Source organism: Enoplosus armatus, chromosome 9, assembly GCF_043641665.1.
Source record: "Enoplosus armatus isolate fEnoArm2 chromosome 9, fEnoArm2.hap1, whole genome shotgun sequence".
Classification (NCBI taxonomy): Eukaryota; Metazoa; Chordata; class Actinopteri; order Centrarchiformes; family Enoplosidae; genus Enoplosus; species Enoplosus armatus.
Window position 1 is genome coordinate 2053103 of NC_092188.1, and position 15991 is coordinate 2069093.

Consider the following 15991-nt stretch of genomic DNA (forward strand, 5'->3'; position numbering starts at 1 on the left):
TCCATTTAAACCCAAGTAAATACTCATGAATTATTCATTTAGTATTGGAAACTCAATTCTCCAAGATGCTAAGATCAATTCACCAGAAACTAGAAACTCTGGCATCAACATATCAGCTCAGTTATCAGCGGGCTGTATTGTAATAAGTAGAAAAGAAATACAGATTGTAATGGTCTAAATAAAAATGAGATGCCTTTATCAAATATTTGCTTACACCTATTTTGGCAAGCAAACAAGATAAATGTTCAAACAAAGAGACTCGGGGCATACCATGATTCTACAGTTTATTTTTAGACTGTAAATGTACCGCAGCATATATGGATGGACACAAAAGGAAGTGTAATACAGACCAGCCAAATACAAACAAAACAGTTTGCTTATCCAAATAAGTTTACGTCATCTTTAACAAAAGACTTTAAAAACAACCAACCATTTAAATCAATACATGTGTAAAACAGTCGATTGTTGTCCAGGGAGATCAGATAACACACTGTCTGATTGATACGATGTGAAATAGCAGCTCTGCGAGGAATCTTTCCCTTCTGGTCTCATTGATTTCTATCAGTCAGTAAAATCAGATTAGGCAGCAATCAATAAACACTCTGACTTTCAAACGACATTCTTTGTTCTGTCTTCATGCTGGTCCCTCATGCAGAAATGCCCAACCTCCGTCCATAACATGCACACTGAAAGACTGGAGAGTCTCAACAATTAACATAGAAGAAAAAACGGTTAGTCGAATGTGTCAGCGTAAGGAAACGATCGATATCTTTATGGATAGAATTGGCACATTGGTGGTTAGTGTCACTGAGGTGCGCACCAAGGCACCACTTTGGTTTTCATAGTAACTACAGTATAAAGAAAACGTATTTTTCCTCTGACTAACACTAAAACTGCTTTAACTCAAACTTCTCACTACTTCTTCTACCGGTTCCTCCCCAGATGACCAGGATTCACCCTCAACTTCAGACTCCTCAGAATGGACCAGCTCCTCCACCTGCTTCACCTCCGAATGCATCTGCTCCTGCTCTTTCTTCGCGGCCAGGGCTGACTCGATATCCATCCTGGAGTTCCTGTAAACCACATTCGGGTCTTCCAGATTCCCCCAAACCAAGTTGTCAGCAAACCCTAGATTCTGATTGGTTTGCTCAGCTGCTTCATTATAGGCATCATCTGGTTGATAGGTGGCACCGGTCTCCAAGGACGACACCCAGTAGTCATTCTTTACACCAGAGCTAAAGAAACCATGGAGGTCGTTGTCTTTGCCATTTGTGTTCAATAGTTCTGTTGAGTCCTTCACCACAAATATATCGTTTTCATCAGGTACACTGTCGGGGGAAATCTTGAGGGGCTCCTCTTTAAATGTCACAACGCCCTGACCAGAGCCTCCGTCGTCAGGGAGATAACTTTCAGCTGATTCAGGCACATTATCACCTTCTACATCTTCATTCTGATCTCTGTTTTCAAAGTCCTCAATTAGGTTCTCTAGGACTTCCCATTCAGCTGTTTCTGGAACTTCTGGAAATTCCTGACAGTCTGCAACATCCTCAATTAGATGTTTTTGAGATACGCTGGATACTTCCACAGGTGCAACCTCTTTCACCTCAGTGGGGACAGCCACCTCCTGCAGGTTTACCTGATCTGCTGTTACCTGTAAGTTAGGTTCCTCTGAGCTGTTGATTTCTTCTATATCAGGCCTGCTGATGAAGTCCCTGAAGCCAGAGTGACCTTCTGTTACATCAGTATGTGTCACCATGGACTCATTGTGTTCATCCTCTTCCTCTCTTTTCTCTGGAGCATCTATAGCTTTTTGATCTTCATGCTGGACCTCCTCATCAGCCAGAGTGTCTGTTTGGGGCATTACTACTGACGGATCACTGAAATATAAGTTCTCATAAGGTTGATCTATAATGTCCTGCGTTCTTGTCTTTGCAGCCTCTTCTTGCTCCGTCACTTCCTCGACAGACTTGTCCTGCAGATGTAGCATCTCCTCACTCTCTCTGACCTGCTGCTGTGCAAAGCGAGCGCTGTAGCTGTCTGTGGCGAGGTTTTCTAATTCCTGTTCCACAAGTCTGTCTGTCTCCAACTCCTCATCGTAGTCCACATTTGTGGGTACCATGAGTTTGGTGAGTTCTTCATCCGAATGTCCCTCACTGACTTTTCTGATAATTTCTTCTGTTTTTTCTGTATCATTCACCAGTGCAGCGTGATCACTTGCAGTCATACCAGGGCCAACACCCCTGTCCTCACTGTGAGCATATCCCAGATCATATTCCTCATCCAGCGCTTCCCCTTCAACTTCTTCGCACAGATCTTCCATAGTTCCAAATCTCTTTGACTTGCCTTCACTCCACATTCCAGTTCCCGTCTCTCCGATCTTCTTTTCCGGATCACCTTCTGAAGACTCGCTCTCATCCATGTGTGACGCCTGAGTATTTACGTCAGTCTCATCGCTCTTGTATCGAATCAGAGGACGAGTGTCAGCTAGAGTGTTTTCCTGAGCGTAGCTGTCGCTCTCCAGCTCGGTCCTCCAGGAAACAGAGACATTTTGAGAGTCCTCCTCTTCATTGTCTTCTTCATCATCAGGAAGCGGTGCATGCTCTTGGTCTAACGCAGCACTCGGTCCATCATCATCTACTTGCGTGTCCATCAGTGAAGAGGCCACGTTGTCGTCTTGCTGTACATCTGTGGCAACATCCAGTCTAATTCCTCTCTTTTCATGCTTTTGTTCTCTTGCCGATATGTCTTCCTCTGGTTCAGCGTGCTGTCGTTCTTCTTCATTCTTTTTTATGCCATCATTTGTATTCAGATCCACCTTCCGCTCTATTACGCTGTCCCATGTATCCATCTCTTCTCCATCAGGGTACAACTTATCCTCAACATCCGTCTCATTTGTTCCGACTATAGAACTACTTATTTCTTGTCTTATCTCAGCTGCGTCCTCTTTGAAGATGTTTTCATCTCGGCTGAAGTCTGTGTTAAACATGCTTTCTTCAGGCTCACATTCAGACAATGGACTGCTAGTCCGGGATTCGAAGTTTGGTTCAAGTATCGCCTCGGTTTCAGAATCTGTGGTTTCCTCTTGCACATGCTCTACTTCTTTGTCTGTACACTCTTTCTCTACCCATGCATCAAATGGGGCATGTGGCTCCTGCATATCTTCTTTTTCAGCAGGTATTTCTAAAGGTGCATCCTTATCAGAGTCATCTGAGAAAGCACAGGGCTCCTCTGTCATTCTGACGTGGTATGGTGTAAGGTTGGGTGTGGTAAACTGATGCTGACTAACTTCATCATTGAAAGGTGGCTCAGTACTGAGGCCAGACTCAACCTGATAACTGACAACTGACTCCACTACTGGTCTTTCCGCAGGAGGTTCAACACCAACGTTGTTCGAGTCCTCTTCGCCTTCTTTGTCCCCTGATGTTGTATCAGCAAGAGCCTCCTCATTAGGAGGTGATAGAGGCTCAGCATAGGTGACTTTCTCCTGAACCTCCTGAGGTCTGAAGTTTTCAACGGCTCCATCTTGCAGTATTTTTGGATAGGGGGTTTCCAGTGTTGCTGACTTTGATGTGTCTTCATATGCAGCTTTCATGGAAATCTTTGGAGTTTCAGTGAGGGTTACAGGTTTTCTACTCCAGATGGGTGCTGCAGTCATCGCTGTGGACCCTGTTCCTGTTACTCCACGGACAGATGAGAGGGAAGTGGTCTTGTGGCTAGCAGACAGCTGGGTCTGGTAATTCTTTTTAACCCCTTGAGGACTGAAAACTGCATCTGTGGAGGACAGGAGCAGAGCTCATGAATACACAATGAACTAACCTACTGTAATAATAATGACTTGCATTGATGTCTCTTGAATACATTGACTTGACATCGAAATGAAACCAACACATTTAAATGTAACAGTGCTGCCAAATATACTGTTTCCTATGATATTTGATATCTCCGCACAATATTTCAAATCATCCTTAGTACTCTTAATGTGACAGAGATACTGTGGAGAACCTGCCTCCCCAAAGCATTATTAAAACATATGTTATTCAATGGAGGTCGGACACTAATGGGGAGATATTGATCGTCATTTCCTTTCACCATTGTCTAAGTTACCGGAAAGCAAAGCCATATGGCTCAATAACCTTTGGGGACTGTCTTAGGTGGCTTGCGTTACAGGACCCAAAGTGCCTACCTCAGCTCCCTTAGCCAAGACCCCCACCCACCCTGCCCAGTTAGACTAATGCGATTACAAATTGTATCAAACATGTCCCCCACTCTGAGGGGCTTTTAGTTAGTGAGATTCTACCCTTACAAAGGGGGAGTATTAATGTAGCAAGGAGCGTGGAGATAAAGGAGAGGATTTATGCAACACATTGAGGTTATAAACACTGCAGCAGTGAGTCACTGACATGCTGCTGCCGTATTAATATTGTTTACTTCAATTACCTGTGATGGAAATGTTTCTTGGCTGATTTAACAAAGGGATGTCTCCCCTGAGGCTTTCACTGTCCAGCAAAGCTCTGTAGAGACAGACAACAAGAGAGGGGGGTTACATCCTGAAGCTGCGCAGCTCTAAAACACAACACGGGAATATTGCGACGTTTAAAATTACAATGAGCCATAAACGGGTGAATGCCGACATGATGCCGCACACAGAGCGGTGGGTGGGGGGCGACTTTTGTTGCTCTTGAGCAGCAGGAACAGACTGAGGTCTGTTGTTATGGTAATGAAGGAAAGGGCCTGCCATTGAGGAGCCATCTGCAGCGCACAAACCTCTGCCATCAATTCCACACACACACACACACACACATGCAGTGGCAGCAGATATTAGAAGCAGCCCATGCAGCACTAATACGACTGTCTCCATTCACACATGTGGAACACACAAGTCTCCATTCCAACACACACTCTTTTAATGAGCTGCATGTCTAGCAGTTTAGTGCACGTTTGTGTCTGCACTTCCTCACAGGAGCCTGTTTGACTCCATGTGCAGTGAATGGCATTGAAATGTGTCCTCTAGTCTTTCCTCCCCTCTGCTGTTATTCAAGACTCCCATAGCTCCTAAATCGGTAGCTTCTCACTGAAGGGTGAGGGTCAATATTTTGAGGAGGGGGGAGAAGGAGAAAGGAGACACCACTATAGAGCCCCATAGTGGATAAGTTGGAGGGTGCTTGTCTGCAGCAGCGTTAGAATCATCTAAATCGACATGGTAGTGATGATAGTATAGAGTATGAGATGTATTTCTAAAATAAACAGCTAACCATATATGAGCAACAGTTTGGAACGTGACCATAATACGATTTAATCATCTTCTTCACTTATGAAGACAAAGGAAACACGTGATTTCAGTTCCCATGACGTTGTCAGTGAGGCGCCTTTTAACAAACATGTTGAAATCAACATTAAATGCAACATTCATCCCACACCTCTCCGACATCAAACAGGTAAGTTCCTCAGATCATCCGCCCTGGTGACGTTTTAATGCTTTTACATCACAGTGTGAAGCCAAAGTTTCTCCTTCTTCACAGCGATGTGACTGACACTTCATAAAAGCCATCCTATTATGAAGAGTCAAAGTCAACACAAAGGCTGACTTCTACAACAGAAAACGTATCTGACATGTTAGTAGACAGTCAATAGCCGAATCAATCAAACAACGAACCCTGCACATCTCTTTTCCCTTGGGATGAAGAAAAGTGCAAAGAGAAAAGTGCTTTTTTACTGTGAATGAATAGATTATATATTTACACCTATGAGACTCTTTTACAGGCAACAGACACAGTGTATTGCAGGTAATGCACAATCTGATAAGACTCCTACAGAAATCCCTAACAATCATTAGGTTTGGGATAAATAATCAATATCATATTGTATATTTTTAGGAGTACAGTATATTTTCCTCTTTAGTTAGATGTTATGTGTCAGATTCTATTGGTTTTGCATTACAGCGGGTATCACAGAATCACTGGTGATACTGATGTTTTATTATATTGCAATATTTTCATATCTTGACTCCCCCTGTGGCTGCAAGATATTTATATACAACTTAGTTTTGTCAACACATAACTAAAATCACAAATTTACTTTGGACAGAGCCAGGCGAACCCTTCCCAGTGTACCAGGGGCAGAGATGGTGACTGCTTTGCTCAGGAACCTCCTACATCTTGGAAAAGTCATTTCCTGACAGTACCTGTACGTTGCTACCTCCAGGCCCAGAGACATCTTCAGCTGCAGCAGCCGGCGGTTCTCCAGGAGGAGACCATCGATCTGCTGGCCCAGCTCCTCTTTCTCCGCCTCCAGGCCCTCCAAGTGCTCCTGCCAAAACAGGAAGTCAAACAGGAAAGGGAAGCGGTTAAAAAAAAAGGTATGAAAGCATTCTCACAGTGGAGTATATTTGGTAAAAATAAACTTTCTTTGTGGTACATGTTCTGTGGGTTCACTTCATGTTTGACCTTTCACACCGTTTTGTTTATTAGACCTTGTTGCTACTCGTCTGTGGGAGAAAGCAGCATTTTCCTAAAAAGCGCTCTTAATTTGGGTCCTTCATCCTTCAGCCTTCACTGTGACCCAGAACTAATCCAATCAGCCCCAACCTATGAATATGTAGTCCCTCGGTCTCTTTCAGGCGCCAGTGTTTTCACTCCATCAGAATATTAAATGAGCATACTGAGGGAGGAAAGCTCCTGGGAGGAGAGATCACAAATGCTCCTTAAAGCCTTCAGTGGGGCATCTGGCATGTTACTAAAGGCCTTGAATATTCGCCAGAAAATGAGATATAAAAACATAAATCAAAATATCATGTGGTCATTATAGTGAGAACAAAAAGATCGGGTGAGCAAGTATTTGATCTTTTAAAACCTGACCAGTCATGTAGCACAACTGTTCACATTCCCCTGTGGTTTGTCACTGCGTCCTTTTAGACTGTGCCTATTTGTGCCGTATCAAGCTATGACTATGCACTGTGAGAGATTGCACATCTCATGAGCAACAGTGGATGCCTTGTGAAGACTCTTTCACACGTTAGAAGTTCCCCAATTTGCAAAAAAAAACAACTATTCACAGCTTCTCTAAAAACAATCTAAAGCAATAATTCACATGGACTCTTTTAGAGAGCAGAAAATCTATCTCCCCTATGATAATATATATTGATCAACTGACACTATGATGATGAGGATGTATAAATATATATATATGAAGTTCTCTGCAATGCTGAAATTATTATTTAATGAATCAATGGCGATCATCCATTTTTATCCACTTATCAAATGAGAACTACAGTGAGTTTTTCAGGGATGTTTACAGTGATTAGGATCTGTAGCATCCCGGCAGGTATGGATGTTGTGCTCTCACCTGGAGTTGCTGGATCTCCTGGCTGTATCTGTCCTCCTGTTGGGCTGCAGTTTTCTCCAGATGCAGCCTGACGTCATGAGCTGAGGCGATCTCCTTCTGCAGGGTTTGGAGCTTCAGCTGGCTCTCGCTCTTCTCCTGGCCCACTCGGGTTAAACGGCTCCTGGCCTGGTTAAGTGACTCCTCTAGCCGAGCTAACTGCCCCTGATAGGCCTCCGCTGCCTCCTGCCATGCCTTGGTGGCGCTCTGAGAGTACTCCTGTCCCAGCTGTAGGAGGTTTGGTGTCTGGTTGCCCCTTTGAGCCAAAGTGGGTGGCATTGTGGCTCTGGAATGGGTCAAAGAGGCCTCCAAGTGGGCCACATCCTCCTGATGGGTTTGAATTAGGAGCCTCATCTCATGCTCCAGCTGACTGACCTTCTCCCTCAGCCAGATCTGTGCCCTCTGTTCCTCCTCCAGCGCCTTCCTGCTTTGCTCCAGCTTCGTCTTGGTCTTGACCTGAGCCTGAGCCTCCTTCTGCCTGTGCAGGTCCAGGGCTTGGAGCTCCTCGACCAGCCTGCCGACCTCCAGCTCCGTGTGGACCCTGTCCCTCCAGGCCACGTCCACCTCCAGTCGGGCCTGCTGCAGCTCTTCCTCCAGGCCCTTCCTTCGTGTCGAGGCTCCGTGATTGCTGTGCCTCAGAGTTTGGATCTCTTTTGCGAGCAGCGCATTTTCCTCCTCCAGGAGTTTGACCCGGCTCAGGTACGTCTCCAGGCGTCGGTTCAGGTTCAGCATCTGGTGCTTCTCCTCACCCAGGTGGCTATGGTGAAAGGTTTTGTGCACACTGTGGAGCTCCATGTCAGTGTTATAAAATAAAGAGATTTGGCAAACCGAGGCCTCGCTCACTGATTATGATTTGGCAGCCAACTGTATCTCCGTTTCCTGGCTTGAGTCTGCGTTTGGGGGGGCGTTCTTGTGTGAGCGAGGGTCCTGTGAGGCTCTGGTGGTCTGACTGCCAGCAAGAGGCTTCCCTTTCATACTAGAGTTAATGAAGGGGCCGGGCACACGGACAGCGGGGGAGGAGGGATGGAGAGGGAGGAGACTGAGGGCTGGAGAGGGAGAGAGTGGAAAGAATGGTGGAGGAGAGATGAGATGGAGGGGTGGAGCAGGAGGGCTGGATGAGATGGGAAAGGCCAGCGAGAGGCAGTGATGTAATTTCCAAGTTTAACTCTTTCACCACTGGCACTTTTTTCCCAGCTGAGGAAAACATCCGCTGGGCAGAAGGTGAAGGATTTTACATACAGACATTCAAACGTCTTTAAAAGTAAACCCAGTAAAAGACACCAGAGTACAGTTTGACTGACAGTATATCACTGTAAGTCAGATATAACATGCAATGAAAAGCATAGAAAGCCTAGAGGTTTAAGATACTGACCATTTAGTTGCAACCCAACCAGTCTGATCTTCCCACAGACCTCTGCTGCATGTCATCACTCTCTACCTCTGAAGTTCTTCTAAAAAAAACAACAGAAATGAGTGATGAAAGTGATCAGAAAAACAGAAATATAGAGAAGTCCAGATGTGTATGTTCAAGGTGGGAATTGCTAGTGCTTGAGGTTCAGCCAAAGTAGAACGCTTTGGTACGGTAAAACAGTCAGAGATGTATTTTGATCCTCAACCAGAGATCTGCAGGCAAACAGCAGCCATTTAAACTCTATCATATATGACACACGGGAGGACAAAAGGTGTGACGTGATCACGTTTGTTAGTTATGACTTTACAACAGCAACAGCATTCTGAATGAGCTGAAGTTGTCTAAGAGTTTTTTTGGGGGGGAGACCTGAGAAAAAAAACACCACTGTCATCTAACCTGCCGGAAATGAAAATGGGGACACGGACAAGTGAAGCTAACCATCTAATTGAAAAAAGAAACCAACTAAAGGATTACACAACATCAAAGTTTCTAACATCCTCTAGCTGAAAGTTGCAAGTATCTCAGGGTGATTTTATATACAAGTACTCAAACGTACTAAAAACTATAAATACGGATAGAACAATAGTGATAATACGGTATACAGTTCCAGCTTGACACACACCTTCTTTCACAATTTGTTAAAAAGGAACTCTTGACTGTGACTTCAGGACGTGTGGAGTCTGTTTTTATGAGTGTTTATGAGACCAGTTGTGGCTGTGCATGAAGATCTTCCTCCGCTGTCTGCCGAGCCGCGCTCTGAACGTACTTCTGAATCTATTTTCATCAGTTTTGGAAACTGCATTTAGTTAAGTTAGTTAATGATTAAACCAAATAAAGTGTGAATACCATGACCTTATCAAAACCAAACACACAAGGCACAACCTACAGTATCTGCAGAGTACAGGGAATTCATTCACACGCAGATAGCAATAATAATAAAGTCTTCATTAAAAGTCTGGTTAGGCCAACCCATCTCCATCTAGTGGGCATCTCTCAACACTACAACAACCACTGACATACACTACTCACAAAAAGTTAGGGATATTCGACTTTCGGGTGAAATTTATGGAAAATGTAAAAAGTTCATGCTACAGTGATATTATATCATGAAAGTAGGGCATTTAAGTAGAAGCATGCAATGGTAATTTCTTCATTTCTGCTCAATGTGAATCGACTTCATGTGAAAGCTGAATATCCCTAACTTTTTGTGAGTAGTGTAACTTTCAGTTCAAAAGGACGTCCTTACAAGACCGGTTCTGTTATAATGACCCACATTTAACAAGATCAAGTGGCTTTGAGGCAGTGCTGCTCCAGAGGTGTTACTCTGTGACGGCATCAGTGAAGTATCACAACATTTTAAAGCTTCCTCTACCTCTGATAAAGAGGCAATATATTCAATTCAATTCAATTTTCAGATCCATATTGACAAATGTAATATTTTAGTTACAAAAGCAAGCAAAGACAAAGAAATAAAACCAAGAAAATTGATTTTGTATATTTGACTTCCTCTTTCAAAGCAGCTGAACTCATGAAGTTGTCTTAAAATGTATATCTGTAACCATGTTACTGTATACTGTATAAGAAAGCAAGTGACTTTACATCCACACAAGTCCATTTAGTGGCATTGGGGCCAGTAGTTACCAAGACATCTTGCCCTGGACCAGCATGGAGGGTGTATAAGATCAAAATCCCTCTCAGTGCAGACCTGGCCTAGAAAACAGCAATTTGACAAACCACAAAAATAGCTGAACCAGGACCAAATCTACTGGTCTGGCTGAAAGAAGCTGACACATGTTACACATATTGGACGTTTACTGTCTGTGAGCATTGGTGAGTACAGCACAGTCTCACAGTGAGTGGGGGAAATGTGTGAGTTGTTGCAGGTACTAATTACCACACAGAGAAGTTGAGTCAGTCAAGTCAAAACCACTAAAACTTTATCACCGCTGTGGGTGAGTCGATTTGGATGTTCTGGAAACAGCATGAATTGTTTCCAGACAAGCAAACATCCAAAGTTAAATATTAGCAAGCCTCTTCCTGTTTGTAATATTGGCTTTTATCATTTTATTTTCTCAATACAGGAACACACTGTGAAGTTCATATCCAGCCAGTAATGGATGCAAATTACTTTCTCAACCAAAAGCAGAAGTTGTTCATTTCAAGGCTGCGAATGACAGACTCAGCTGAACAGAGGGAAACAGCAGTTCTCCTATGAGGAGGCTCTGGAGGGGTCAGAGCTACTTCTGCGCCTACTAGTCAGATAAAAACCAACAGAACGACGGTGGCGATGGCGGAGGAGGAGGTCAACTACGCTTCAGTTGTATTCAAAGCTAACAACCCTTCCCCACCTGAAGGTAAGTTTGTTTTCTTAAAAATATTTTTTATTTTTCTAAAGAATCAAGAAAAGATATCTTAAAAACGCTCACACCGCTGACATGGATCAGATTCTGTAGATACCTCATATACAGTGAAATGTTTACCTGCAGTCACTGTTTCCTAAACTCAGATGAGTGTAAACATGTAAAATGATGATGTAGTCTGCTGCTTTAAAACATGCATTTGTCATATACACATTGAACAGCTGTTGGTTTTTGTCCTGCTCTTGTTTAGTATTGCCTATTTATGTAACCCACCCTGACGACAGCTACCTAAAACCTGCCAGGAGACCGTGTAATGAACTAGTTACTTGTAACTGTGAGAGAACTGGATCACACTAGGATGAATGGCTCTTCATCCTAAAAGAAGATACTGGGACGAAAGCAATCATCATCGGGTTCAATTTCAAATAATGGAATACGCCTTTAAAATACGAACACTATACAGTAATTAACCATTTGTGGCGAATCCTTCAACCTTTCAGCTGAAAAGGTGGAGGAAACGGTGTACGATGAAGTGAAGGTGCGAGGTGAAACAACCGAACAAACTGCTGACACAAACGGTATGTTGTACTGCAGCTGGGAACAGTTCCAGTAATACTACTACGACTACTACCACTACTTACCATTATTACTCCTGTACTGTACTGTTCAATCTGTCTTATTCACACTATATTAAGAGATCAATGTAAGAGATGGGTGATCAATCTACAGTCCTCATCTGAAGCTAGTGCGAGGGTACCTTTACCGTCTTTCACTTACTGTTGACTTTTTAGTATAAAGTTCCCTCTTTCTGCTCCTCCTTACACTGTGTTTTCCTCGTTGATAGTAACACAAAGAGTCATTTTTTGTACTAAAAGGACTGTGACCTTGAACGCTACCCTCTTGATCTAAAGCCTCATGTTTTGTTGTTCAGTCTCAGCAGGATCCCTGCCCGACAAGCAAGCAAACTGCAGCCGCCGCTATCAGCAGCTGACTTTCTGTTTGGGGACTCTTTGTGTCATTTTGCTGTTGGTCATCATAACAGTGTGTGTCTACTGTAAGTATACAAAACACCTCAGACTTGGACATGAGACAGACCTTAAAGAACAATTCAACAAAGTCATTTACTTTATGTAATTTGTTTCATCTACAACTAACTTTCTGCCTCTAATTGTTTTCTAAATCTGTTATGAACAAAGTAAAAACTGTTCTGTTTGAGTAATGTTTACAACTACAACTGTAGTGCCCCGCTGTTTAAGTCAATGTCAATTATCTACTTAAGTAGGAACCAAAAGGCCTCCTGAGTGTCACACACAGGTAAGGCCGGAAAACATAAAGAAACGGATTAGCACATCGATGGTTTTAGTCTTTTCATGGGGTTTGTTGATGTCATACATTTTAGGACACTTAACGGGAGCCTACAACTTCCAAAAGGCTGGAAAACCTGAAGTAAAACATACAGGAAATAGCTTCCAAATGTGGCAAAATACAAAAATTGCATTATTACTATCACTTAAGAAGCTAATTTTCATTTTGCAGTTGCCAGTCATGAGAGTGAGCAGGACCAGTTAAAAGAAAGCCAGGCGAATCTACTGGTTGTCAATCGCAACCTGACAAACCTCAACGAAAACCTGAGGAACGACGTCAACAGTCTGACAGTCCAGAATGACAATCTGACGCAAAACAACACGGCCTTAAAAAGCGAGATCTCAGACCTGACAGCACAAAACCAGCAGCTGGAGGAACAAATAAGAAACTCTGAGACAAAGTGGAACCAGTTCAACGTCACTCGAGCTCAGTGGAGCATTGATGCCTACTGCCCCAAAGACGAAAACAAAGGCAACGGTATGTTCAGAAGCCATTAATAACCACTAATGACAATAACATCACAGTGCAGAAATGTTATTTATTGGTTGGTCTCTGTTGTTTCAGAGAGACAGTGTAAAGCTTGTCAGAACGGCTGGATACACAACCAGACCAGCTGCTATGTAATTCATGACCCTAAACCTCTTAAATATCAGAAAACCTGGAAAGAAGCTCGAGAAGACTGCAGAAAAACAAGTTCAGATCTGGTTCTTATAACTAATCTGAAACAGAAGGTATGACATGAAAAAGTATTCTCTGTAGGTCTGAACACACTACGAGTGTGTGGGCCACAGTGAGTTTATTAAAGTATAGAGTTTAAATATCTGATAACCGTCTGTTGTCAGGCATTCATCAGTGAACACAGCTGGTGCAGCTCAGGAACCAAAGGATACTGGATTGGCCTGATAGCTGAAGATGGGAAATGGAAGTGGCTCGATGGAAGTGATCTAAGTGAAAAGTAAAAGACACATTCCTAAACACTTTGAATCGTAAAATCTATCAGCCTCCATCTAAACATCATGTTCTTCCCTCGGCAGCTGGATAGAAGAACGACCTGCTGACGGCCAGTGTGCCATTTCTGTCCTGGAAGAAGGATGGAAGTCAGTGAGCTGTGATGTCAAACAGCGATGGATCTGCGTAAACAACGCTTTATCTGTTTAAACACTGCAGTCAGACTTCAGAAGGTTCCTGGGTACTCTGTAAAGATTAATTACATGTAAAATAATACCAACTGTAAATATCACAGTATGAAGACTTCTACTTCACAACTTTTTCAAAGTAAATTAAATTAAAGGGATTTCTATTTTTCATAGGAAAGAGAAAAAAAATATTTAAAGTGAATTATTTCTTGTGTGTGTGTGTGTGTGTGTGTGTGTGTGTGTGTCCCAGATCTAATGTATACGTGCAACTAGATATTGGATTATATACTGTGTGACACCAGCATTTAGGAAAATACAGTGACCGGCCTAAAGGGGAACTAATACGTTAATCATTAACACCTTTGAATGTGCTTTTCTTCTGCTTTATTAAAAAAGCAGTGCTTACAATTTGCATATCAGCAGATTGATGAAAGGGACCAACAAGACTGCTCAGTTCCCTATTTGAAACTTGTTACGTTGCTGCTGCTGGTTGGCCAACAGGGGGCGCTGCATTACTCGTTCTCAACAGAAAGGATTCATATTCTGGAATATATTATACTTGTACAGGTGATGGTTGAGTGTCACCTGCCTGTCTAGGAGCGATCAATGTTTTAGTCTGTGGTCAACAGTGAATAAATGTGCTGCAACACGTTGTTGTCTTTTTCTTGCATATTGCTCCTTGAAAATATCAGTAAGCAAGTCAGAAAGAACAACATTACTCAGGAACATCCCTCCAAATCAGTTACATGCACGGTCAACATCAGCACAAACACAGCGCCATAGCTCGAGGCATTACGTCTCAGTTAATAGGGAAGTGTCATTTTGCGTGTTTTACAAAGAGGAATTTGGTGTTTTCTCTCTGTCTTTTTTTGTTTTGTCAAGAAAGAACTGAAAGAAAGTGGTGAAATGTCACTGTGATCAGAGAGACTGTTCATCGTTGCATATTTCATCATAGCTTGCTTTTGTGACACGCGGTTCGATCTTTCTGATATGTGAAGTGTTGCTGGAGCGCGCCAGACAGGACAAACGTTTCATTTCATAATCAATGAACTATTAAATCAATGAATACATGCACTTCAACACTACAGAACATATCAGAGAGATAGTTTCTATGTCCTGTATTTCTGAGAGACATGTGGGGAACACAATGGGGATCAATAAGGCCTCCACAGTTTGACAACATTATACTGGAATCCTCACATTACCACTGGCTTCACCTCATGTAAAGGTGTTTAAACAAACAAACAAACAGATTGTATTAATCCAACATGTGCGTATTAACATGTATGTTAGGCCACTAGAATGGGAAAAGTTCTGACTTTGCTCCCCCAGTGGTAGCATCACAAGAGACACCACGCAGACAGCAATGCACACCACCAGACTTCCCTTTGGAACAACATATTATTAGCTGCTAAATTGAAAAAAAAAACTGAGGAAACTTGAGGAAAAACTGCCACGACCTCAAAGCAGAAGTACACTAAAGACCAACACAGCAGAGCAGACGTCCTTTCTTACCGACTTTCTCACAGCCCTCACACAGGCCTGCAGCAGGATTTTAAACATTTGTTCAGGATGAACAGAAAACCACTGGAGGCAGCTGGTACTTTCCACTTTATGTACCAGTATGTCGTCTACATTTGCTTTTTGTAACGTATGATGCTTCTGATGCTTGACAACGCGCTGGCACCGAAGGGTTTTAAAATGCCCAGATTCATTTCAAATTCCATCTCTTGCATTATGACTTCTCCAGTCTGCTCGACACATTGGGGATGATAAGATTTAAAAGATTGAGGAGGAAGCTGCGTCTCTTAACAGCGCTGTGGATAGAACGACAGCCAGCACAGGTAGCCTATATTGTAAACGACTAGAATAATTATAGCATCAGAGGTTAAATACTTTGAACAACCTATAGTTATGATTGATAACAAACCTAACAGCGAGGCTGCCGGGTGAATGTTTGAAAGCTTTATGAAGAAAGTGTGTTTAAAAAATGTGAATGTAAAGGTTAAATGTTATACTGTGAATGTGACTATTGAGTCCAGCATTAAAAGAAATACAGCGGTGGCCCTCAGGGAGGCACTAAACTACTAATACTTTTGAATCAGCATTTTTTTCTACATTCAATACAACATGTTAGAGCCGCTTTTTAAATCCAGTTTTGTATGTTAGCATGACAGTTTCATCAAAAAGACAAATGGTTTGAGATCAAGATATTTTCAGGCTTTTTTTTTTAAAAGGACTTCTGACCACGTACTTCTATTCCTTTTTGGTCTGACTAGAAAGAACTGTCAACAATTTATCTCACTAATTCAGTTGTAACAGAAAATGTTCTCAATGATCAT

The 15991-nt window shown here is 42.6% G+C and overlaps 2 protein-coding genes across 2 annotated transcripts; one reads left to right on the forward strand and one right to left on the reverse strand.

Annotated features, from left to right (window-relative positions):
• Positions 1 to 276: 276 nt before the first annotated feature.
• On the reverse strand, positions 277 to 8172 carry nes (nestin). Its single transcript, XM_070912343.1, has 4 exons — positions 7342 to 8172; positions 6182 to 6306; positions 4438 to 4511; positions 277 to 3771 (listed from the first exon to the last, which is right to left on the reverse strand). The coding sequence occupies exons 1-4, from the start codon at positions 8170 to 8172 to the stop codon at positions 899 to 901; spliced, it is 3903 nt and encodes a 1300-aa protein (XP_070768444.1). The 3' UTR covers positions 277 to 898.
• Positions 8173 to 11067: 2895 nt separating this feature from the next.
• On the forward strand, positions 11068 to 14298 carry LOC139290515 (asialoglycoprotein receptor 1). The gene is made up of 7 exons (XM_070912311.1): positions 11068 to 11142; positions 11649 to 11726; positions 12080 to 12202; positions 12685 to 12990; positions 13078 to 13244; positions 13356 to 13468; positions 13548 to 14298. The coding sequence occupies exons 1-7, from the start codon at positions 11076 to 11078 to the stop codon at positions 13669 to 13671; spliced, it is 978 nt and encodes a 325-aa protein (XP_070768412.1). The 5' UTR covers positions 11068 to 11075; the 3' UTR covers positions 13672 to 14298.
• Positions 14299 to 15991: the final 1693 nt, after the last annotated feature.

Coding starts and splice junctions, on each gene's coding strand:
- nes (XM_070912343.1), bottom strand. CDS start 8,172: ATGGAGCTCCACAGTGTGCACAAAACCTTTCACCATAGCCACCTGGGT. Junction 6,307..7,341: donor AGGAGATCCAGCAACTCCAG/GTGAGAGCACAA, acceptor CTGTTTTGGCAG/GAGCACTTGGAGGGCCTGGA. Junction 3,772..4,437: donor AAGAAACATTTCCATCACAG/GTAATTGAAGTA, acceptor TGTCCTCCACAG/ATGCAGTTTTCAGTCCTCAA.
- LOC139290515 (XM_070912311.1), top strand. CDS start 11,076: ATGGCGGAGGAGGAGGTCAACTACGCTTCAGTTGTATTCAAAGCTAAC. Junction 12,203..12,684: donor CATAACAGTGTGTGTCTACT/GTAAGTATACAA, acceptor TTCATTTTGCAG/TTGCCAGTCATGAGAGTGAG. Junction 12,991..13,077: donor AGACGAAAACAAAGGCAACG/GTATGTTCAGAA, acceptor CTGTTGTTTCAG/AGAGACAGTGTAAAGCTTGT.